General features: G+C 40.7%; 2 protein-coding genes and 1 non-coding gene across 5 annotated transcripts in view; 2 read left to right on the plus strand and 1 right to left on the minus strand.

Annotated features, from left to right (window-relative positions):
• The first annotated feature begins 361 nt into the window (after positions 1-361).
• Positions 362-11463, plus strand: LOC145415295 (U5 small nuclear ribonucleoprotein 40 kDa protein). The gene is made up of 8 exons (XM_080284570.1): positions 362-504; positions 1934-2063; positions 2896-3069; positions 4626-4765; positions 6333-6401; positions 7637-7840; positions 10226-10391; positions 11274-11463. Exons 1-8 carry the CDS (start codon positions 397-399, stop codon positions 11321-11323), a joined length of 1041 nt encoding a protein of 346 aa, XP_080140696.1. The 5' UTR covers positions 362-396; the 3' UTR covers positions 11324-11463.
• Positions 5462-5580, minus strand: LOC145415526 (5S ribosomal RNA). Its single transcript, XR_013900111.1, has one exon. It is a non-coding gene; the product is annotated as a 5S ribosomal RNA (ribosomal RNA).
• Positions 11464-14267: 2804 nt separating the features above from the next.
• The window catches only part of pum (pumilio), a 494630-nt gene continuing 482510 nt past the window's right edge, over positions 14268-26387 (plus strand). For all 3 annotated transcript variants that reach the window (XM_080284657.1, XM_080284659.1, XM_080284658.1), the window contains exons 1-3: positions 14268-14432; positions 19085-19193; positions 20510-20677. In XM_080284657.1, coding sequence (XP_080140783.1) covers positions 19089-19193; positions 20510-20677 — 273 coding nt within the window. In that variant the 5' untranslated portion in view covers positions 14268-14432; positions 19085-19088. The remainder of the gene's footprint in view (positions 14433-19084; positions 19194-20509; positions 20678-26387) is intronic.

The raw sequence follows: 26387 nt of genomic DNA on the forward strand, positions 1-26387 counted from the left end.
CTGACCTAAGCGCCAACTCCATTGGCATGTTAAATCTGAAGCTTCAAGCTTTGACTTCGTGTGTGTGTGTCCCACTAGCCATTTTCCGAAGTACACCAATAATTTTCCAAACTATAAACACTTTAGGCTGGTAGTCCTATCGGAGTACGTTAGTTAACATCTGTTATAATGCAGTATTAATTTATATCTGAAAAAATATATCGGCGAAGAAAAAATTGTAATGAATAAAGACAATTATTCATGGTATTGTTTAAGTTTTAATTGCTAAAAGTTTCATAATAATACTACTGATTTAATTTTTCAGAGGATGAGATCGAGCGTTTGTTTATAGTCAAGGTGCTAGCCGCTTCCGTACGTCGAGGACTGGTCGTAACAAGATTTAATTGTGTTGTGGAAATGGATGTCAAGCGCAAAGCAGAGTATATGGCAGTTGCAATTCAGGCCAAAAAACCTCGACATGAGCTGGTGGTGCACGGAGGAGAAAAGGGCGGTTTAGTGCAAAGTGTAGGTTGCTGTGATTTTTCAGGTGGCTGAGATAGTCAAGTATTGGAGTTAATCATCTTTGGGACAGCCAATTCTCACTATATAGGTAGTATACTGTACTCGTGTACGAAACATAATGTTATATGTTTATGAGTCACTGGATGTACAGTGCAGTGGGATGATGAGGAAATGGAAAATGAGAGTACATTTAAGTACTTGAGTAGTGTGATGAGTAAGGATGGAAGTTTCGAGGGTGAAGTGTTTGAAAGGGTATAACAAGGAAGAAAGGATGCTGGCTCTTTGAAAGCAGTGACAAGAAACAGGGAAGTGAGCTTGGAGGTAAAAAAGTCACTGCATCACAGTATTGTGATAGCAGCTTTAACATATGGAAGTGAAGCATGGACCTTGTTGGAAGGACACGAGTCAAGAGTGAGGGCAGTGGAAATGAGTTATTTGAGAGGAGCCTGTGGAGTTACATGGAGAGGCAGACTGACAAATGAGGATTGTGGTGTGGATGTGGATGTGGTGGAAAGCATTAGGAGAAATACATTGAGGTGGTTTGACCATGTGGAGAGGGTGGAGAGCGAGAGACTAATGAGGAGAGTGTATGTGGGTGAGGTGGAGGGGGGGAGAAGGAGGGCGAGGCTAAGGATGGATGGAGGAATGGAGTGGAGAGGTATATGAGAGAGGGGGATGTGAGCTGGGTGCAGGGCAGTGAATTGGCGGGGGACTGGGCGACATGGAGGCGATTTGTTTGTGACCACCCTTTACAGGATTAAGGCATCTGGCAATAGATAGAGGCATTTTAAAACTTGTTACACTGCCCTTGGCAGTAGAAGCTAATACAGTTAGCCTATGTAACATTACAGAAGACATGTAAGTTGCCTTGTGGCATTTACCAGTATTGCCATATTGATTTTGTATATAGTACCGGTATTATAGTTTCTGTGAAAGCTAAGAAGAGCTTGCATACATACATTTAACAACTGAACTAATTTATCAATAATCTATAGCCAAATAACCAATTGGTGATTTTAAAAAGTTGTGGAAATTATGAAAATGCGAATGATAAAACCTTGTTAATGTTACACGCAAACAGCAGCTAATGACTGCATATCCTGGACGGCTTTTAGGTCAGTTCAGCCCCAGTGTCAGTCCGTCACAAGTTGCTTTGTCATAACCAAACCTAACAAAATAAAAACTGTATACAATATAATGAGAATAGACATATTTGAGAATGGTTCTACTTTACTGATATTGTTTCTGTCCCTCCCACCCAAGGAAGTCTCACCTAAACTGATTAAAATTGTTTGGTATTGGCCAGATAACTGTAAAAAAAAAAAAAAAAAAAAAAAAATCCCTTGGCCAAAGAGGTTAATTCACTGCAGTAATTTTTCAGGGGATGAGTTAGTAAATTTTCTTCTTATCAATGTACCTGTTTGTGTTTCAGGGCCCTCCTCGCACCAGCGGTCTACTGGCACCCATAATGCAACTGTCAGGCCATCAGGGAGACATCTTGTGTGGCAAATTCCACCCAGATGGTGATGTCCTTGCCACCACTGGGATGGACAGGCAGATTTGTAAGTTCAGATATGTTGGTTTTTACACTGTGCGAATACTGTATGTAGATGCCTGGTGGTCTGTTGATGAAGGCACCAGTGGATGAAAGTCAGGCTTATTGGTTTAAATACCTGAGAGTTAGCTATTGGTTTCATAATTTAACATGCATTGACCTCAGATGTAATACTACCATGATCTTTTTAATGTACCCAATCAGTTATTATGCGAGTTATATGTCAGCCACCAACCATTCAGTGTTTTGGGCTACGATAGTCTGTATTTGGGGACTTGTATATTTTGCAGGTAATAGCTCCAGTTCCCTTATCAATGCTACCACTTGAAGGCATCCTTCTTCAGCACATGTGGAAGGGTGGTTGGTGTTACAACCCCTGACTAATCTGGAGGAGGACCTAGTGCACTCCAGGAAACCAACTAGTTACTTCAGCCATGTGTCCCTCTCCTCACCCCCCCCCCCCTTTTTTTTTTTTTTTTTTTTAAGGTAATGCTAAAGGATCCTCTGTGTTGCAAAAGTACATACCGTAAGGTGCACAAGTTGAGTTTGTTGTGGTGTAAGGCTGTCTATGGATTTATTGTAGTGTTGGCCTCTTGATTTACAATGCATCAGTTCTCACTTAAAGTCTAGATTGTGTGCAGGTGAATACAACTTTAAGTGAGATATGTTTCCGTTTTGGTAACTTCAAAATAATTTTGTAATGAAGCACGAAAAATTTTGTGTAAAAAAAGAAAAAAGTTTTAAATTATCAGCACCATAAAGCAACTTTGAATGTAGTACCTTTCAACAAGACTGGCTGGAGAGTTAATGATATTTTTGACATCTCTTTCCTTTTGCAGTCTTCTGGAATGTGTATGGAGAGTGTGATAACTTTGCGGTGCTGAGTGGGCACACCAATGCTGTGACAGATATGCACTTCTCTACGGATGGCTCAGTGCTGTACACAGCTTCTGCAGATAAGACTGTCATGTGCTGGGACACCATCAGTGGCACCCGTGTCAAGAAACTCAGAGGTAGGATCACAAGAAATCACTATTATATACTTTATCTCACTTTTTGATGTGTTATTAAACCCTTTAGCTACAACCACCAGGGGCATCTGTGTTGAGAAGCTCATAAGTTTGAATACATTTTATATTCTGTATAAATACAGGAACGTTGTGGGGTAGATGTGGATGTGGTTGAAAAGATTAGGAGAAATACACTGAGGTGGTTTGGACATGTGGAGAGGATGGAGAATGAAAGACTGACTAAGAGGGTGTATGTAGGTGAGGTGGAGGGAGGGAGAGGGAGGGGTAGACCGAGGATGAGGTGGAGGGATGGAGTTGAGAGGTATATGAGGGAGGGGGGTGAGTTGGGGGAGGGGAGTCAAATGGTGGGTGACAGAGTGACTGGGAGGCGTTTTGTCTGCGGCCACCCTGTGCGGGATGTGGGCGGCGGGCTATAGATAGAGAGAGAGATAAATACATTATATATATATATATATATATATATATATATATATATATATATATATATATATATACTGTATACCTGTATGTATATAATATATATCATTTGTTCGTTCATATTTTTGAAGGCTTCAACATACTTGCATACATCAGCCTTGGTCACTAATGCCAGCTTTCCATGCTGCTTGATCTCTGGCGGTTTCCCTGTTCAGTCCCATATCCCTGAGGTCACACCCAGTGACCTTGTCCTCGGTCTTTTTTTGGTCTGCCCTTTGCAACCCTGCCCCTAACGTTAACACTTCTCACTTTCTACACCCAATTATCATCTGCCATCCTCTCCACATGCCCAAACCATCTCAGTCTACCACTCCACACCCAGTTATCCTGAGGTCACACTTAATGACCTTGTCCCAGGTCCTTTTTTGGTCTCTTTCACAACCCTACCCCTAACATTAACACTTCTCACATTCTTCACCCAGTTATCATCTGCCATCCTCTCTGCATGCCCAAACCACCTCCATCTACCTCTCCTTATCACAACACCAATACACTCCAGTCCCATCCTACCCCTCAACTCTTCCATCGTAAACCTAGCCTCCCCAGGCCTCACACACAGTATATAAACTGTATTATATACGGTAGGTATATGTGTACAGTATATGTTGCGAAGTACAGTACAGTAAGTGGAATTTACAGGTAATGCAGTACTAGCCCCCAGTCTACCCCCCAGTAAATGCCATAGTAACCCTCAAAAATATCCTAGCCTACAGAAGCGCAAATAAATTAGCACAAAACTTGACTATAGATACCCGGGAATATTGTACAGTATTTGGACACGCCAGTGCTGGTCCGGCATCTTGTTTATTTTTCTCATGAGGCAGTAGTGAAAAGAAGATGCTTGCATCTCCTTCCTGATTTGGGTAATGCACATACATGTTTTAGGAATTTACTGTAAAATACTACCAGTATGTGACCTAGTTTCATTTTGACCTTACACTTCCCATTCCTGCATTGGTGCTCTCTCTCTCATTTTTTTCTGGACCCAGCCTCACCCCATCCTTAGGTGAGAAAAATTTGATGTTATTGATGATGATGATGATGACTCCTCTCCTCCCCAGGCCACAGTAGTTTTGTGAATTGCGTACATAGTGCACGACGTGGCCCAAGCTTAGTAGTGAGTGGCGGGGATGACTGCACAGTGCTTATTTGGGATGTACGCAAGAAGAGGCCAGCTACCACACTCCAAAACACCTTCCAGGCATGTGCTATCTCATTCTTTCAATTCTCTGCCCTGGATAGGCAGTACTGATAAAACTACTGTAATCTGATGGTGTATTTCAGAGTTTATTCTTGCCACCTTCCAGTGATTTTATTTAGTTTAGAGGGAAAAATCTGGTTGTGCAGGGATTGGTGGAGACTTTTCTAATGCCATCACTTCAACAGGCTTCAATGTTGGCAAGTTCATCAAGAGACAACAAGAATGAACCGAAAAGGTTGTCACCAGATGTAAGGGTTGTAGTCCCCGCACTACAGTTACGCTTTTGTATGCCTAGTTATTAATTATGTCTGTGTATAGATAAATTTACTTTGCTTGTGAAAGATCTCTCAGACTAAAAGGATTGAAAACCTCTGCTTTGCCCTTTCATTGCCAGAGATACATATTCCATAAGCTTAATACTGTTTTCTGATGGTAGCAAGAAAAAAAAATTTAATGATGTCCTGGTAGTGAAATGGTTAACCCATGGAATAGTTCCCCCACCCCCCTGAGCCTTCCTGTGTGCAAAATATTATGGTACCAAAAATAGTTCTTTATTTAAGTCTTGTCTCATTGAAGTCTTTCATTCATTCATTGCCAGACGCCATGTATCCCTAACGGGGTGGCCAAGGGCTTAGAGTTAATTGTTTTACAGGGAGGGGCACTAATCCCCCACCAACCCCACTTGACACGTAGGGATGCCAACAGCATCTGGTGTTCCCAGGCGGTCACCCATCCAAGTACTAACCAGACCCAACATTGCTTAACTTCGCTGATCGGACGGGAAGCGGTGTACTCAACGTGGCATGGCCGTTGGCACCAGTAAATATGCATGGATGATGAAGGATATTGAAGAAAAAGAAAATTCATTAGCTTTCCTGTGGGTGTAGCAATGTGAGTAAGATCGCATAAGTGGGTAGATGTGAGCATGATGTGTTACCACCTTCCATGGCATTGAGAATGATACTTCGACTCTGGTGGGCAACAGTGAAGAGAGAAAGGCTTTTACTATTAGATGACAGTGCTCATTTTCTGAGTTGTGGCAAAACAGTCTGAATGCAGTTTTCAGGAACACAGTTTGAGCTGTTGTGTGCACTCCCCTACATACTGAGCACAGCTGGAGCTGTGACTTCCATTTCATGGGTTAATGACCTGCCTCAGGGTGGGAAGGAGGTCTGGATGATGATGAGGAGGAGGAATTTGCATCCAACAATTTTTTTAGGTCTGTTTTTACTGGATTGTTAATGATCATTGAACTGCATATCCTTATCTGGCTAGATTTACCTCTCCCACATAGTTGTTGGTCATCAGTTAAAGTAACATGGTGGTTAGTGTCTTTTTTAATTGTTATGTGATGAACATGCAACAAAGGACAGTTTTAGCTGCATATTTAGGTCTGAATCATTGTGTGGCCCCTTACCCATTTGTTAGTGGGGAATGGGGTTAGAATACTGTACGAACTACTGTATTTATATATTTCATACGAGTAAAGCTTTATTTTGTTTCTTTGGTGCATATTCTTCACTGTAAGTTATGCACATGATTTAAAGCATGAGTTGCACTTTTACAGGTTACGGCAGTGACGTTCAATGACACAGCAGAACAGGTGATCTCAGGTGGAATAGATAATGATATGAAGGTAGGTCAGCCATGGTGCATTTTTCATATCTTTATATATACATATATATTGAGAGATGGTACAGTACTTTCGTAAGTGTTAATGGAACCAGTCAGTGATATGACCTAACAGCATGCTAAAACAGTGTTGGAGTGGTATATTATTCTGTTATTCATAATTACAGTAGTAGTTATAGTAGTTCTCTAGTAGTAGTAGTAGTAGTACCAGTAGCAGCAGCCTTGGGTTCATCTGAATATGAACCCGGTAGGTTGCAGTCCACCATCTTTCAGGGGATAGAGAGCTGAGGAGCATTTTTATGATTGGGCAGCTCTGCCACTACGTGAAGGCAGCTCTGTCCATCACCCTTAGTAGTGTTTTGTTATAATGCTAGTACCATACAATGTAGATGAGGGGTGTCAGACTCACAGACTGTGGAGGGCCACAGTTGAAATGATGGTACATAATGTTAGCCAGTGAATGTTTGGTCAACCACCCTCCAACTAGGGGCAAGTGCAAAACACTAATTCTTAATAGAAAAAAGGTAAGACTTAGTGCAAAACATTCATCTATCTATCTATAGCCCGACACCCTAATCCCGCAAAGGGTGGCCGCAGACAAAACGCCTCCAAGTCACTCTGTCACCCACCATTTGACTCCCCTCCCCCCAGCTCACCCCCCCCTCCCTCATATACCTCTCAACTCCATCCCTCCATCTCATCCTCGGTCTACCCCTCCCTCTCCCTCCCTCCACCTCACCTACATACACCCTCTTAGTCAGTCTTTCATTCTCCATCCTCTCCACTTACTTAAAAAGGGTGAAACTGTTTATCATACCATATTTATCTCACTGCCTGGCACTGCAGCTTTGTGACACTTGGCACCTTGTAGTTTGAATCAGTGCATCAGATGTTTTGTGCAAGTGACAGATGCTGTAATCTCCAGTAGTGAATTCAAGTTTGCATCAGGAAGTTGAGAACAACACCAAGACTTGTTAACATTCAATACAGAAAAGAGAGATTTATAAATATGATCATTATTTTTCAGGCGTAATAATCTGCAGATGGTTTAGCCCAGCTTACTAACAGAAAATGCAAATTTTAGTGCCAGAAAACGTGTCCCTTCAAACAAAATATCAATGTAGTTCAGTTATTGCTAGTTGAAGATGTTCTAGCACCTCGGTAACACAGGCAGTGAATAAACAGAATATGTCACCTAATTAAAAGGGTTTTATATTGTAATTTTGCATTGTGTTGCAGGTGTGGGACCTACGAAAGAATGGTCTTTTGTACCGACTGCGTGGCCACAATGACACAGTAACAGGTTTGAGCCTCTCTCCTGATGGATCTTACGTCCTCTCTAACGCCATGGACAACACTGTCAGGATCTGGGATGTGAGACCTTTTGCACCACAAGAACGCTGTGTCAAGATCTTCCAGGGCCATCAACACAACTTTGAAAATGTATATGTTTCACTCATTTGTTCACTTGTTTGTTGGTGTATAAAGACTCCAACATGCTTGCATGCATTGGCCTTGGCCACCTTATGGCAGCTGTCCATGCTACTCATTCTCAAGCAGCCTCTCTATTCAGTCCCTTATCTGTGAGTTCACACTCTGTGACTTCATCCAAGGTCTTTTTCAGTCTGCCTCTTGCAACCCTACACTCAACATCACACTTCTGACCTTCTCCACCCAGTAGTCATTCTACCCATTCCACATGCCCAAACCCTCTCAGTCTACCCCTTCTTTTTGCAGCATTAATACATTTAAGTCCTATCCTTCCTCTCAACTCTTCACTTGCAATTGTGCATCCCTCCCCCCAAGCCTAGCATTCTGGGACACACTGCATGTCCATCTAATAATTGTCATCTCTGTTTGCTTGAACCTTTGAATAGCCTCTTCTTTTACAGCCCAGGTTTCACAGCCATAGGCTACAACATTGTACTCCCAAGAAATGTTGAAGACAAGGACCTCTTAGCATGGAGGTAGAGCCCTCTTTATGTCAGGAGAGGCATATGTGATACCATCACATAGGTTGTATCTGTATTTACACCATTCCATCTGTCCACATCCAGAATCTTTCCTCCACACCATCTCATTCTCCACTGTTAACACCAGTGTCATCAGGATACATCTTCCATGGGAGTCCATTTCAGAAATTATGTGTGAGAGCTTCAGGCACCATGATGAATAATCATCAGTCATCATGTGGGCCTCCTTCCCCACCTTAGGGCAGGGTGAGGAGAAGCAACATCCAGACAGCCCAAGTTTACCTAATCCAATGGGGCATGCTTCCATTCACTCATCATTCAAATCCTCAGAATCCTGGGTCTGTCTGATACACCAAAAAACTTTCACCACATTCTGTAACTTCACATAAACATATCCGATAGTCAGTCCGAACGCTGTCATATTAGAAAGGGGTGCCAAATTCCTGATCATGCACTTCTTCTCACAACATTCATCCAGCCAGTTTGATCTCTTATTAGTCCTCTAGCCTTACCAACTTCCATACTCTCTTCCTCACACATCACACACTCATCCACCATATCCCTCCATCTTCTCCTTGGCCAACCTTGCCTCCTCCCTCCTTCAGATTTGCTCAGATATACCTTTTTCACCACTCTGTTGTTATCCATTCTCTCCACGTGACCATACCATATCAGTACACTCTCTTCAATTCTGGTGTCCGCAGACCTCGTTACTCCACATCTTTCACAAATCACGTTATTTCGTATCCTATCCACCCTCCGTACTCCATGTACAGTACAGTACATTCCTCAGCAGTCCCATCTCCACTGCTCTCACTCTTGACTTCTCATTTTCAAGCCACACCATAGTCTCACATCCATATGTTAAAGTTGGCACTAACACTCCTGCATGTAAGTCTTGCACAGCTGCAACACTCAAGCTTCTGTTTCTAATCAAGGATGGTAAATTAAGGGGCTTAAAACTGACCCCTGATGCACACCAACATTCACAGAAAACTCATCACCCAAAGCTCTGTTTGCACTATATCTATGTATGGAGTTATTTTCCTGAGAATGTACAGTATGTACATACCGATATACAAAGTTTTTTTTTTTTTTCCCAAGATTGTATTTATATAGAGTGTTTTTCTTGTGAATGTGTGTGCATTTTTTTTTTTTTTTTCTGAAATTATATGTGCATGTTTTCAATATACGTATGTGTATTTTTTCATGAGAAATGTATATGTGTGGAGTTTATTCCTGACAGTGTGTATGTACAGTATGGAGTTTTTCCCTGCCATTCCAGTAATATGCCTTAGCTCCTCAGTGGAAGAGAAGATATGTAAGGAAAATGAACAGTGAGAAAGTTAGTAACATAAGGATTGATGTTGTCAATATGACTGAGTGTGAAAGAACAAGGGGCTGCTCTAGAAAACAAGGGACAGGGTGCTGAAGTGGATTTAAGGAAGTACCAGAAATACCAAAACACCTTGAGAAATATCGCTGGGAGCAATTTTATCAAGCATAGGGGTCTCTGTACTTTATTTATAACTCTTAGTGGGGTCTCTCTTAAGCTGAATAAAATTTACTAGACTATATCAAGAATAAAATGCAAGAGGTTTCTCATCATTCAGAAGGTGTTGACTCAGATCCTGGAGATGTCTTTTTCGTTTTATTCTTGCGATCACCTGATGATTGTATTCAACAGAATGTACACTTTTTGAACTGGAGGAATTAAATGTTGCATTAATAATTTCCTTCACTATGAGAGACTTTTCCTAAGGTGAATGAAATGATATGGTAGAAGCAAGAATACAGTACTGGTAAACTAAAGATGTGTAGACTGAAATGGTTAACATATGTATCCTGGTACCAGATTCTTTTGCGGTGTTCATGGTCACCTGATGGGCGTCGAGTGGCAGCTGGCTCATCAGACAGACATGCTTATGTCTGGGACACCACCACACGCCACATACTGTACAAGCTGCCTGGACACAACGGATCTGTCAATGCTGTTGAATTTCACCCTAAAGAACCCATTGGTAAGATTTCATTGTTGTTCTTGTCCTCATTCCTTGTGTTTTTTCAGTCTTGAAGAAATAATACTTTATACTATATAGAAACTAGTCTTGCTTAGGAAAAAAGTCTGCAAATTCTGTATATATAGGTACAGTGATAGATATAGCTGTATTGTACTGTATTAGGTTGGGGGTATTGTCAAAAATATTGACTACAGTTGTTTTAGATGTTCATTAGAGTTAGAAAAAGTTTGAAGGTGAAAATTTACAGTAAAATACACAACATAAGGTATAGTATGATAGTTACCTATGGATCCTCATATAGTTACATCTTAAACTCTGGCCTTCTCCTTCACTCTAACCTGTCCTCTGCAATATTGTACTTTTTTTTTTTCTGCTTCTGCTACCTCCATTTCAAGTCTGTGTTTGTTTCCTTTCAGCCACTCCTACACATTAAAACTTTCACATACCTCGCTAGTGCTTACTCTGTACATTTTACCCACATTACTGCTTTTATTTCTGTTTTTCTCTTTCATGCTTCCCTCTCATCTCAACATTTTTTTTGTCCTTTTTTTTAGCAGTTGGTTAAGAAGTTAAATAAAATGTGAGCTGGTTAATTACAATACTAGTAGTAGATGTACTGTATAGTAATATGTTTTATTGTATGGTTTACTAATGCCAGTGCATGAATGATGACTTACTGCCGCCCCCCCCCCTTTTTTTTTTTTTCTAAGGCAGGACTGTGGCAGTCAGCGAATTACAAATAACCTCCCTTTTCCCCTTATTGTGATGAAACTGTGTTGACAGCTCAGGAAATACGTCTTGTAGTGAAAGGGTAATTTCTTTACTTATTTATTGTTTTATGTGATCTTTCTTGACTTGCTTACTTTTGCTTCTTCTTGACAGTCATGTCTGTTTCAAACGACAAGCAAGTATTCCTGGGTGAGATTGAATAGACGTAGATGGAACAAGAATTGGGAACCAGCTGCCTCTCATCCTGAATATAATTCTTTGTAAAGAAGGAAAAGTTTTTCAATGAATACTTAGGACTAAGTGTAAATTAAATGTTAATTTCAGGCTTACACATCCTTGTACACAACACTAGCTAATAAAATGTTTTTTAATAAAGTTTTTTTTTTATTGATATTATTCAGTATTTAAGTGTTCTGTCATACAAGGTCTTGAATGATTTAGCACTCAGTATAATGGACTTCTGTCATGGATCACCCTGGTGTTGTAATCTGAGAAAGTTGCTAGTACTTGTAGGATCAAAATAATAGCCAAGCACATAATGAATGAAGGGATTGGCTAGTCAGTGGGCAAAGTTATTCAGGTCAGGATGGAAAGAGGGAAGTAGGAAGAGAGGAGGACAGACAGAGATAGAATGAGAAAAGAGGAAGAAGTAGGCAGCACAAGTGAATGGATAATGGGTGCCACCACCTACCACCTGTCAAGTTTGTAGTTTCCTTTATGTTGACCTTCAGTCTATCAAAATGATGGCTTTGGTACAAAATATGGTTTTATATGTGCTGAATGCATAAGCATGTGAAAAAATTCATTGTCATTATTCTGATTTTCCTCCATATCTAAGGATGGGGTGAGGCACAATCGAGAAACAAGAAAAAGTAAGAAAGTGGGAGCCCTCTTGGCAGCATGCCCTGGGAAATGCGTGAGACAGGTATTCACACATCATTCAAGCCACCAAAATTCTAGTTCCACTTTACAAACGTAACCATCTACACTCATGTGTTTTGTGTATGGTGTCTGCAGGAGGAATGAATAGAGGAGTTGTGCCCACATAAACAGTTGGGTATGGCATAAAAGAAAAAGTCGTTAAAGCAGTGGAGATGGAGCTTTAGAGAAATGTGTGCGGAGAGTGGATTGTTTAAGAAATAGCTAATATAAGGCGTGGCTGGATTAATTTTGTGCAGAGCATTTGACCAGGGTATGGCACCCCTTTTAAATTAATAGTCATTAGACAGGTGAATATGAAGCTACCTGCAAAATAAGTGTATGCTTATGACAGGGAGTCATGATTCTAGGGGCTTAAATTAGAGTCTGGCTCAATCTACTGTGCAAACTATAGTTAGTATCTCATTGTATCAGAGTTTCCTGGCTTTCTGGACTCTACCTCATCCCTCCCTAAGGTAGGAAGGTCTGCATGATGAAGAATGGAGCACAATACTAGTAAGGAAGGCTGTGGACAATGAAGTTGAGGATGTATTAAATGGTATGGTCATATGGGTGTGAATAGGATATATGTGAGTGGTCAAGATGAAAGTAGACAGATATGGTATATGAGTGTGTGAAAAGGCATGGTATGGTGGGGAAGAAGGCTAGGAAACTGACAAGGGATCAAGCAGGTAGGAAGAAACTGAAGGATTAGCACATGACAAGGGCTGGCACCCATTTTTTAACTCTAGTCATTTAACTAACTGTATGAAGAGCATTTGTGTGGATGATTATGCCTGTGAGGTGGTTTGGGTTCTGGGGGCTTGATTGGTGAGTGAATGAGCTTGTGGCTCACTCTATTAAACATTATGGTTGACTGGTGAGTGAATGAGCTTGTGGCTCACTCTATTAAACATTATGCTTGATTGGTGAGTGAATGAGCTTGTGGCTCACTCTCTTAAACATTATTGATTAGTTCTTCCTCAGTCATGTTCTCTCTCTCTCTCTCTCTCTCTGGAGCCCATCTCACTCCACATGGGGCCTGTAGGGGTGCCCTATCTTTTCTTGTGCTTTTCTCTACATACTTCATCCAGCCAACTTGATCTCTTGATAGTTCCCTGCCTTCAGTGACTTCTACCTTCATGCAACTCATTATAGCCTTCACAGTCAGACATCTATAGTATCAAAACCTTCTTAGCACAATAAATAGCCACCTTTCTTCCTGTGTCACTCTCCTTTCCACATTTTTTTTTTTTTCACTGAGGTACCTTAACTTCTTCACTTCAAGATTCTCCATTCAACAGCCCATCACGTTTATCTACATTTACTTTCAAAGTATAACACTTAAAATTCACAGAACTCTGAACCAATCTGCAAAGCTCTTGTTCACTATCAGCAAGCAACATGGCATCATCTGCATACATCTGATTTGAGATACCACACTCTTCATCATCAAGTACCCATTCATACCTCTCTCCACAGCTTTGGGTTTTAACCTTTCTTAAACCTCATACATTATGCTGAATAGCCATGGGGACTGCGTCCACCCAACTCGCACTCCAAAACTGATAATGAACCACTCTTTTTTAGACATCCATCTACCATTACAACTTCTTCACTGCCATTTATCAAACCCATCCTCTACAGTTATATGTTAAGCTGTTGAATACTGGTTATTTAGTTAACGGTACATGTTCCGTACTTTATTTAAAAGGGGATCATGTTGGGACGAGTGGCATCTCGTAATTTTCAGTGAGAGGAGTTTTGCACTCCTTGGTCGTTTCCCACCTTTCAATACACGTTTAAAGCATAATGCGAACTGAACGATGAATTGTGTGTTTGTAGTCCTGTGCCAAGATGCACTGCGGGCGATAGGCCTAATGGACCGAGAATGCATTAGGCCTGTTAATAAGTCTGTTATATACACAGAAATTATAGTCTCACTGATAATTATAGTTAATGGCAGTCTATCATATTATCCTCGTTCTACATGAACAGCCTCTACCACAGTGATGGACTTAAGCCCCTCTTGCCGGGAAGTTCAGTGACGCATGGCTGACGTCAGTTGTCACACGTCTGGTAATGATGTCCTCTCGCTCTTTGTTGTTTATGTTGACTTTACTCTTATTGCTAATCCATAACTTTTCCTCTGTGGTTGTCAGATGAAGCTTCTGTTCCTCAGTGGTAGCCAGACCGGTTCAGTTCGTCATATCAATAGATTATAGGGATAAATTCTAGCTCCAAATTTGGTCAGTTGGCATTGTTGTGGTAGAGCGCCATGTTACTGGGATGACAAGCAGTCGGACGTTTACTCCACCAGGCAGCTGGAAGAACACTGGATAGGCTTAGGACGGAGTTGATAGTAAGGCAGACCCTGGGAGAGGGAAATTAAAGGTATGGAGAACTCATTTTGCGTTGACACTCCGGGATTAGGTGACCCTGAGCGATGATAAACCGAGGTCAGGATTGTGAGTAGGCCACACTTCTAGACCCCTGTAGAAAGTCTCACAAGAATTAAGAATGTGTCTGAGAAATATGAAACGTATTTGATGATAGGAGAAGTTAATAAAGGACCTTATATCGTTTACAGAATGGAATGGGGAGAGTGTCTTGATTAGGCATGATAAAGTTGTGCCCAGTACAGGCAAACTTTATGGAACTTGTGTACTGATTGGATATGCTTGTTACTGCATGCCAAAGGCAGTGGTAAGGCTTAGTTTGATAAATAGGCAAATCAAGGTCTAGTACTTACCATTAAGAAGACTGTTAAATGATGACTGACCCTTTGCTTTGAATTACAGATATGGGCAAGATGGATATTTTGACATGTGCATATAGAAATGATTAAATTGAGCTGCAAATAATAGAATGAAATTTATGTTAGCATTGTACATCTCAGTCAAAACTAATGTGGTGTTCAGGAATGCTGATAGGTTGGAACCATTTTGACGATGTAGTAGTGGCCACCAGGGACATCTTCAAATATATTTTCTTATTGTTAAAGTTAAATTCCATAAAATACAAGTTTGAACCAGATATAACTCATAAACTCACAGTATGTAGTCTTACTTTATGCATTTTCTTCACCAAAGAAGCAGTCTTGTTCTGTTTTCTAAAGAGATCGGGTACTTAGAATAGAGTACAGAAATTCAAGCCACAGAGGGTATTGAACATTACTGTATTTCTTAATTTTGATTGTAAGTTTTAATGGAAGCAGCCTTTTTGTTTTCTTTATTGAGAAAACAACTAATTCACAACAAAACATTTTGTTATCCACTTTATTCAGTACCATACCAGATTTTATGTGAACATTTTTTTTGCAGGTTTTATTTTGCCATTTTATTGTTATTGCCAGATTGTGCAAAAGAAAATAGGTTTAGACTCAAATGAGTTCAGCTGGACTAAGGGTCAAGAAGGTGCAACACACCTTGGAGGAATTATTGCCCAGCCTTGAGAGCCAAATCTTACAGTCCAGAGTTTAACAGCTGTGAGTTAGGACACTGTTCTACCAAAGCCATGACTGAGAGCATGTAACTTTTATATTTGGGGTCCAGTAGGCTTGGTTCCATTTAGTAAAATGTCTTCAGTCATTAATTTTTGTGGTTTCATTTAGTTAGCATCCTCAACCATTCATTTTGATTGAATGTAGAAATGAGTTATTTAAGAGAAACCTGTGGAGTCACATGGAAAGACAGGCTGACAAATGAGGATATAAAGGAGCGTTGTGGTGTGGATGTGGATGTGATAGGAAGTGTTTGGAGGAACTCACTGAGGTGGTTTGGCCATGTGGAGAGGATGGAGGGTGAGAGACTGGCGAGGAGAGTGTATGTGAGTGAGGTGGAGGGGGAGGCTGAGGATGAGATGGAGGGATGGAGTGGAGAGGTATATGAGAGAGGGGGATGTTAGCTGGGAGCAGGGCAGTGAAATGGTGGGGGACAGGGCGACATGGAGGCAATTTCTTTGTGGCCACCTCGTACGGGATTGGGGCGTCTGACAATATATAGATAGATAGATAGTAGACGTCAGCTGTGTAGTTAAGGAAGATTTTGAAATGGTCCGGAAAACACGATTAATTACATAGTTAATAAGTTGCAAGTGATAATGTCCTGCACAGAGCAGTAATAATAATTATAATAATAATAACAATAATAATAATAGTAATAATCATCATTCCTATTAGTGTATCATATAAAAGTATTTTGTTGTAAACTATATCTGGTATCTATTGTACACTATGTGCATAAGTTACCATAATTTATTAGTACTGTAATTCTTTTATGTAGAGTACCTTCCTTCTTAATGAACATCCATTGATCATTCAGGGATTACAGTACTAACCAGGTCACTTAAGGGATTAATAAATTTTTAGGGACTTGGAAAGTAATAGATAATGTTCTGTGCATAAAACTGTTTACTTATTTTCCACCTAATTGCTTCTATATGAAAAGAGGTATCATGTACAGTATACAGTATACACAGTAATATGAAGAAGAATACGAAAAATTTAAGATTTTTTTTTTTTTTTTCAAAATCAAGAATAATTTGGAAAATGTAGGGGACAGAAAAAAAAGAATCTTTCTGCCAAATGAAACTGATCCATCTGAGTTTGACCTAATTGGTATTATTTACCTCACCAGGAACTGAGGCTGGAATCTTTAGTGTACTCTTCACCTTGCATCAACAGATCCACCATCTCTGAAACTATTTCAGTAGGTAGAAGTTGAAAATTTTGTACAAAATACTGTGTAGCTACTGGTATGGGATAACTATGGTTCCTGGTGATGTATCTGATTCATAACACAGCACAGTGTTTCTTGTAATGAACAGCAAACAACAGAAAATGCAGGTGTCGTATAATAAACACTAAATTAACTGTAATGTATTGACCTGGGACTGGTTACTGAAGTAGGTAAGTACCATTTATTATGAACAGAATATAAAGCAATCTTGCAAATAATGCAGCTCCCTTTTTTTTTTTCCCCCTTGAAAGTTTGCACATTAACCAGGTACGGGTAATACCAGATACAATAGTGAAATATATTTCAGGACTGCCTGCTACTAGTCATTCAGCTGGGCACTCCTCCCATGTATTTCAACCAAAATTACCCTGAGCACCTTCCCAGAGCATTCACACAAGATACAGTACACAAACACACATCACACGTAGAACATAAACAGGAGTAGACTACATTTGCTGGGGTGACACCGTGCTCACCTCAAGCCAAAAGTCACACAACAAACTTTCCTAGGTCGTTGCTGTCCTTAGTGAAAGTGTCACAGCTTTGCCTACCATGGTAATGAAAAGCTTTCTAGAAAATTATGGATTATTTGATGTCTTGCTGTATAGTGGTAGCTAAATTGAGGAATTAGTTTGAGATATGATCGATTTTTCTCCTAGTTATCTAGATGACATTAATCTCAATTTGATATTATTCAGCTACATGTAGTACCAGTAATTCCTGAATTAGAAATTGCAGTATTTGCTGTGTTAGTCACTTGTGAGAAAGCAGTGCGAAGGAAGACTTGAGCTCGGTTTGAGACTGAGTTGGTCATAACTCTGTCTTGACACAAGTCTAGCAAAAGCTGATCTGTTAGATCAGTTTTTAAGTCTTTCACAAGCCTCACCAAGGTCTCCAAACCTGAACCATCTTTGAGGAGGTTTGAGTTTGTCTTGAGCATTGCTGTGGTCGACAGAGTCCCTGACTGTACAGTACGGTACATAAGTTTATCAGTCAGATTTGCTTTGAAAATGACATATAAGCGGTAACCAACGCCCAGCACAACAAAAGACTGTGGCTGCACAGTATTCTCAGCAAAAGATACTTTGCAGTTTTTTACAAAATACAGAATATTTGATCATTTAAAGTATACATAGGTTACCTGTTATGCACTTTTGTACAGTTTGCTAGATTCATGTCACTGTGGTTGATAAATACATTTCTCACTTATACTACATACAGGTGTTGTTGCCAATACTTTATGATATTCAGGCATTGTATTACTATGGCATCAGTTGTATGTTAGCTGTGATTACAATAAAAGTTCCTTATCTGTTTTTTTTTTTTTTTTTTTTTTTCCTCACCATTTTAATACCGTAATAAGTACGTTGGCTGGTTTTAAGTTTCTTACAATTACACTGATTAAATTTCCATATCCTGCTTGAATGAAAATAATGTTGGTTTTATTTTTGCAGCTTTTATTCCATCCAAGTGCAGTATAACTATTGTTGAAATCTAAATATACAGAATACTGTACTGTTATATAATTCTTATGTTGACTATACTGTCAGTCACTCTTGGAATGTTGATACTCTGGGTCATGGTGTACAATATTTTACTTACTTTGTTCATTGCACCATCTCTTAGAATGTTTTATCGTATGCAACAAGGATGGTATAGTATGTCACTGTTGGTGGTAAGTGGTGCTGGCCATCATCCACTCACTTGATGTTGTCCTGCCTACTTCTTTCTTTATCATTCTTTTTCTGTATCTGCCCCCCTGTGACCTTATTTCTTCCATCCTTCACGTCCCTTCTATTATACACTCCGCTTCATGTGGCTGTACACTGAGTGACAAGGCTAATGGTTTCCTGTAACCCAGGAAATCATTTACACTGGTGGATGTTAACCTTATAACCAGATAATGAGATGATGTGGAACCTGCTATGGTGCGCCTGTTAAGTGAGTGGAGAGATGCAGATGTGGTGTCCACCAGAAACCAAACCTCCGCACTATTCCCTATGCCTCACTGTGGCAAAGCACTGTCTGCCACGAGAGGACATTGGTTCATTGCATGGGACAACCCAGCAGGGATGGTTGCTTGCCTATGGTTGATGGGTCTGCTCAACCGGACAGACTGGGGTTACCGGTATTTAACAACAGCAGTGGTGTGTCACACAAGCCGGGTTCTGTCCAGTACTGCTGGAATCAATATAATATAGGCTTTGTTATTCAAAGTCTTTACACTCCATGTCTAAAATGATCATAGTATAACCTTCTGTATTGTATACAGTCCTGTCATGAATTTATGATTTTGTCTATCTACAGGTGGATGAGGTGGAGAGGTGGTATTTATGAGGGTGAGGCCGCAGCGGTCATGATGGCTGGCAGGCATATCCCTCCCCACCCCACACCCCCGGAACCCATCAGACCTCAGGTAACTATTGATCTTCCCCTCAGTTTTACTATATCAGTCTATTCATCTTCGTCTGTCTGTCTAGCCAAGCACCTTGATTCCAAAGGGGTGGCCATAAGTAAATTGCCCCATGTCACCTTGTCTTTTTCTATTGGACTGCCCTGCCTACAATTCACACCACTCATTCATATAACTGTTCTGCCCATATTGCAGGGAACCAACACCTTCACCTAGGTGCCACCAGAGATTTTTGTCGAGAGTAAGGATTGTTTGTATTGTGAGTGAGGTTCATGAGGTGAGTGTGTTGTAGTAAGAGGAGCTGCATTACAGTAAAAGGATAGTGAACTATTAATGAGTTGTAATTGATGTTAGTACCTTTACATGTGAGGAAAACAGAAAATGAGAGATTGACAAGGACACTTCATTTCATGCTAATGAGGCGGAGTGATGGGTTATAGAGGTATGTGAATGAGGGTGGTGTGAATTGGAGGGAAGACACTTGGATAGCATAAAGGAGATTGAAGTAGAGGTCATTTGTTTGTGGCCACCCCCCCAGAATTAAGACAGGCTATAGATACTATGCACTATAGACAGAAGATTCTTATGTGGTGTAGATACCTAGTGTTAGCATATCCTCATACCTATACTATTCACATAAGGTTGCACTGGAGTTGATATGAATGGTTTTTGCCTCTTTCTCGCTTCTTTTACCCATCTTTGCATGAAGTTGTGATGCTTTCTGATAATCTTCCTTTAACTCAATCTGACAGGTGTGTTTGAGGTGCATCTATGAAGAAAATAGAAAATAAAATAGCCTAAGGCCTGTTAAGTGGAGCCAAGATTTCAGGGACTTGAATACCCTATGAACGAGTGTCTGGTTCATTTCACTGGGCATTCTGTTTATAGTCCTCATGTTTTCATACTAAATTCTTCCTTGTTTTCTGGATCCAGCCTAACCCCATCTTTCAGTGAGAAAAAAAAGTTCAGGATGCTCTTGATGATAATAATGGTGATGGTATCATCATGATCATCATTGTCTTTTTTAATCCTTGCTTTCAGGTGATGTTTTCATACTTTATTCATATTGTTTTTAGAGTCTTATTAAGCATAGGAGCTATTTGTGGTACTGGAGGAAGAAGGTAAATTATAGCCTTCACTAACCTCTTTAATATGAGAGGTGTTTCCTAATTTAAATAAAATCAGGAGGAAGCAAGAAGAAACTAAAAGATTGTCAATGTATTTAAGGTGTTAACGTTGGTATTCCTAACTAACAGATGAGTGTTCTGGGTGAGTCAGAGGAGCATAAGAGGGTTAACATTAGTATCCCTAATTAACAGATGGGTGTTCCGGGTGGTCAGTACATGGAGTATGGCCGATCGCTGGCAAGGTCACAAGATGATGAACAAGTCAACTACTTTTTCCAGCGACCTCCCAACACAGACACTGACTTCCAGCATCACAAGGGGCAACAGCGCTGGGCCTTGGGTGACGACTCCCTCATTGACGTGAGTGTTACTTTTGCTTTGGGGGGGTTTTGTTCATTGGGGATATTGAACCCAAACCCCTTCAGTACAATGACATTTTGTTTTTCTTCAGTCTCCATACAATTAATGAAGGCTAATACCATATCTCTTGAATTCTGAAAGTCATCCCTAAGCTGAAACAAAATCATTTCAAGGTAGCCATCCTTTCATCCATCATCCAATCCTACGTTGCCCCATGAGGAGCGTAGGAGCACGGGGCTGGGCAGTTGGTCCTGACATTTAAGATGAGAGTGACCAGCCTCACTCATCCCTGAGTGGCATTATGTGAGCAATAAACCCCAACCACCCCTTGGATATAAACCTTCACCGACTTAATCCGATTGGAGCACAATAATTACCCACTAAACCACCAGGTGCCAAAATTTGGTTATTTGGTTACCACCCAGCGTAGTAAACGGTTTCCTGATGTACAGGAAACCATTTGGCTTGTCATTCAGTGTAGAGTCACCCACAGGCAGAAGGAAGAGGAAAGATGCATAATGTCATCTAACTGAAGGGGTTCAATGCACCATACTATGACCATCAGAATTCTGCAAACTCACTGCTGCTACAATTTTTTTTTGTGAATATTTCCAGTTGCTCAGTGAACATCATGGTATCCCTTATGACATATTATTCAGTCATGTGCTTTTATCCCACACATAAAATGAATGCATTTGGTAACATTGTACATTGCCACAGCCAGTGAGAAGTATCAGTGAACCATTCATTATTATGATGGCACAGTAGCCTAGATAACTCATGCCTTTGAGAGGGTAACAGGGGGATACTTTCAAGGGGGTATTGGGGTCAGGTTGTTACTGTGCCTTTTTATTTTTAAAGGGGGATGGATTTTGTTGAATAAAGATATCTACCATTGAATATACTGTATTGTACTGGACTATGGTATTGTAGTCTTTGGCCCATAGTCTTTGAAGGAAATAATAGGGAAATGTCTGCAACCATTGCTAGTATTTTTTGTGTGTAAGGTGTTAGGCTATGTTCTTAATGTTGTATGTGAACATGGTAGGGTAAGAATATTTTTTGCACTGATATGTGTACTTTTGTAAATGCACTATGTTTATTGTTTGCTCATGATGTGCACTTTTATGGTAACTCAAGAAAAGAGTACGGTACTGTATGTTGGTATAATATTGTATCATAGAGGCTCCAATATTCTTGCATGCATTGGCCTTCGTCTCTTAATAGTGGTTTTCTTCTCTGCTGGATCTGCAGCAGCCTCTCTATTCAGTTCCTTATCCCAAAGGTCACACTCTATGACATTGCCTCAGGCTTTTTTTTGTTCTGCTTCTCACTTCTTCACCCCTGATGTTCACACTTCTGACCTTCCTCACCCAGTTGTCATCCTCCATCCTCTCAACATTCCCCAGCGATCTCAATCTACCCCTCCTTATCACAACACCAATACATTCAACTCCCATTCTTCCATTCAGATCATCAGTCACAATCCTAGCCCCCTCAGACCTCGCATTCAAAGACTCTGCACATCCATCTAATCATTGTCATTTCAGTACCCTAGCCACAGAGCCCCACCTCCAGCACGTAACTTTTCCTCCAAGTAACAGAATTCCTCCATATACTCGAGAGACTTTCTTGCAAGATCAGTCATTTCATGCCTGACAGTCACTGCTTCGTCTCCCCAACATACACATTCAAAATCAGCATTATTTCACAGCCTGCCTCTAATACTACTGCGTCTCATGCTTCCACTTATCACAAATACTGCACAAGATGAAGTTACATCCCATACCCTTGTGGGAAAGTATACATGGCCACACTCCCTCTTCTTTGACAGTACTGCCACCAGCTCTACGTATCATCACTTTTGTATTATCCATGTTTACACTTAAACTGTGTGCCCCTTTCCGTCTCTCCATTTTCCTAAGTCTTTCCTCCACCTCCCTTTTATTCTCTGCAGTGAACACCAAGTCATTAGCATACAATATCTCCCGTGGGAGTCCATTTCTAAAGCCACATGAAACAGGGTCACGCATGATAACATTCAATACTGGGACTTGTATTTGGGAGGGAAACCTGAACACGGAATTACTGAGAACATTGACTGTCCTCATTACAGGGCATCTCTGTTGTGATAAATAAAATTTTTTGATGGTAGAAAAGAAATATCATAGGGCTAAGGTAACATCCAGTAGAAATGCTGTACAGAATTTCAGGGCAGTCCCATGCATATGTAGGAGAGTTGGTGTTGGTAACAGCTTTGCCTGAGTGTTTTAGTGTGAAAGAAAAGAATACTGTATAATTTAATGCTAAGTGGATGGGAGGAGCATGATGGTTTGAATCATCAGAAAGTGATTGGAGGTTTTTCTGTGATGTAAGTTGCTGCCAGGGATCTAGGTCAGTCTCATATTCTTAAATGATATGGACCATAGTGGCATAGCCTTGTGGCTGCTTTACTTCCCAAACAGAGTAATATTGAATTGGCTGGTATCAGTACAGTCGAGGACCAAAGCGTCTTTATGAGGGATTGAGAGTATGATAATGTTGGAAGAGGAAGGCATTTTGTGTTATGGTAAAAATGAGTGAAGCCACTGAGGATGTAAATAAGTGCAAAGAAAGTATTTAACCCCCCCCCATCCCGACGTTTTCTGGACAGCGGTATGCCCCAGTCCCGACATTTTTGGACCCTTTTTTTTTTTTTTTTTTTCAAACATCTGCCTTTGGTGAGAAACATCGAAAATTCATAGAGAAATCGCTCACCTGAGGTTTAAAATACTCGATCCAGGTAGGAGGATCTCCTTACCTTACAGGGTTTTCTATCAGGCTGGCTGCAAAGAAAACGAGTTCTATGGGAGGATAACTATTCCACACCACTCATAAATGGTATTTATTTGGTACGAATTTATATGTAGTTTGAGAGTATTTTGGTTTTCAAACAGTAATATAGGCATTATAAGCATTGTTTCACTCACTAACTCATCACCATTCCTACCTTTTTTAGCCACGTTACCTGATCATCATTTCTGATTGTTTCTTCCTCTAATGTTTGTCCTCCACATTGTCATCGATTGGGGAATCACTCTGGCCCTGAGTTTCGTACCGTGGCACGACATGGCTTTACTGGCCAGGTCACTGATAACAGGTGAATTGCTGAGAAAAGGGCATGCAGGGGGGGGGAGGAGGTCATGCTGGGTAAGGCATTGTCCCTGCCTGCCATCTTGTAGAGGAAGGTGTCCCGTGTATTCGTGCCAAAAATCACTCGCGAAAATTGAAAATTGTGCAAATTAAATTGAAAATTGTACAAATTAGGGACCTTGCAATGTTGCCACGTTAATTTACGTCTCCGGGATATGAGTGCACATCATGTGAGGACGTGAATTCACGTCTTCAGGACGGGGCGGTTTAACCTCTTCACTTTTTTTTTTTTTTCTCCAAGCCTCAACTATTTCATTCAGCTAAAGAGATATTTTTCAACTTTGAGGGGTAAGATATAGCTTTTATCAACCTTTCACAAGTACAGTATATATACTCTAAGTAAAATACGGTATAATAACCTGGATATAGTAAAAAAAAAAAAGGGGGGGGGTCATTGGATTCAAGGGGTTATGAAGTGTCATGGTGAATGAGAAGGAAGAGGAAGAGGATTTGGGAATACATGCAAGGACAAAGTAGCCTGAAGTCTGTTCCACCATGACCGTCTTGGGAGGGAGCAAAGCACTGGAGATACTAAGAATGGTAGTGGTGGTGTGTGATGTGACTGGGAAAGAGTGTTGGTCTTAACCTGTCTACTTCAGTACCACCACAAAATACAACACCAACAATCATCTGTGCCCACACTCTTGTGCAGCCTTCACACCACAGCGCACTCAGCTCATTCTTACAACACACTGCCCTTGCTAATGTAGTCCCTCACACTGCAGCACACTCGGCCCTCACTGTCATGCAACCCTCTCACACCTCAACACACTCAGCTCCTTCTCACAGCACACTTTACTTAATCACTATGCATCCTTCACACCACAATACATTCACCACGCTCACTTCATGCAACTCGTTCCCACAACACACACTGCCCGTAATGTATTGCGACCCTTCACACCACAACACAGTCACTTCATGTAACTCTTACCACACCTTCTGGCCTTATCATAATTTAGGTCTTCGCACAACAACACTCATACAGTGCTCACCTCATGCAGCTCGTTCACATGACACCCTTTTCTCTCATTGTGGTACAGCCCCTCACACCACACACGTTTACCAACGTTATGCACCTTGTTGTTACAACACCTTGCCCTCATTGTCATGCAGCCCCCCACACCTCTACACACTCACCCACCTCATGCATGTCACTCTTACAGTGCAAACAGATCTTCAACAGACCATAACAAAAGACTTTTGAAAGTGCCTGACTGAAGTGGCCTGTTTCCTGTAGTCCATCATATTTACATGTGCATGTAGATGAGCCTTGGAATACAACAGTAACAACCCCTTGCATGGTGACATCTTTTATTTCGCTATCTTTGCTTTTGCTAGATGATTTTGTACAGTTTAGGAGAGCACCATGACTGTTTCATTACAGTGACATTATGGTATAATAGGTTTTTATTGTTACTCCCAAATGATTTTTCATCACATAGGGTTAGTTAACACTACAATACATGTAGCCCTTCCAGTTTGGAAAATGTCGTGTAAGCCAGTGGTTCTCAACAGTTTTACCTCTGTGGTAACAAAAATAAAATGAAATCACCGGATTCGAGGGGTTAATAGCAAAAACAAGAGCTGTACAGTGATAACTTACTGCATTCATTTTGTATCCTCACATTAACCACAATTGAACCTTGTGGCCACATATCTAGATGCCTGGTATTCTGGTGATAGAGCCCTTGGGACAGAAACAGCTGTGTTGTAGGTCTGTGTTTGAGTCTTGGAAGTGACCTGAGGTATTTCTGTCATGTTAAGCCTTGCCAAAGGCATAGGTCAGTCTCATAACCTTGTATAGTTTGCATTATGGTGGCCTAACCTAGGGCCAATGTGTTCCAGAGGGGGCAGCTTGAGGAACCCCGTCAAGTAACTTGGAATGTGCCAGAATTGAAATTGAGAATGTGGAAGCTTGAACACAGAATTTTGGACACATAGCTGCTACGGAGTTCCTCCATGGAGCACCTTATGGTATTTTTATGATGTGGCATCCAGGAGGAACTCCGAAGGCACCGTGGGTAAAAAGTTTGCCATCCAACCTCCATTTTCTTGGTTTATTAAGCTGGTACAGAGTAGGCAGTTACTGTTTTTATATTGCTGCAGTTTCAGAGTTCATGGTACTCTGAAAGAAGATACACTGATGGACACTTTTTATATATGCTGTATTCACTCATATATATTTAGGAGTCAGTTGTCCCAGATGATTGGCTGAAGAGTGTAATTGTAAATGTGTATAAAGGGAAGGGTGATGCCCTGGAAAGAGGAAATTATAGAGGTATGATGCTTTTAGATCAGATAATGTAGGTAATGGAGAGAGTTTTAGAAGGTATGATTAGAGAAAGAGTGAATATTGATGAGATGCAGTTTGGGTTTATGCCAGGTAGGGGGACCACTGATGCCATATTCATTGTTCGACAGCTTCAGGAAAAATATATTGGTAGGAGAAGGGATCTGTATTTTGTTTTTGTTGATTTGGAAAAGGCCTTTGACGGAGTCCCTAGAGAGATGGTGA

The sequence above is a fragment of the Coenobita brevimanus genome, chromosome 102, assembly GCF_032717465.1.
Source record: "Coenobita brevimanus isolate Jiangsu-jjx chromosome 102, ASM3271746v2, whole genome shotgun sequence".
NCBI lineage: Eukaryota > Metazoa > Arthropoda > Malacostraca > Decapoda > Coenobitidae > Coenobita > Coenobita brevimanus.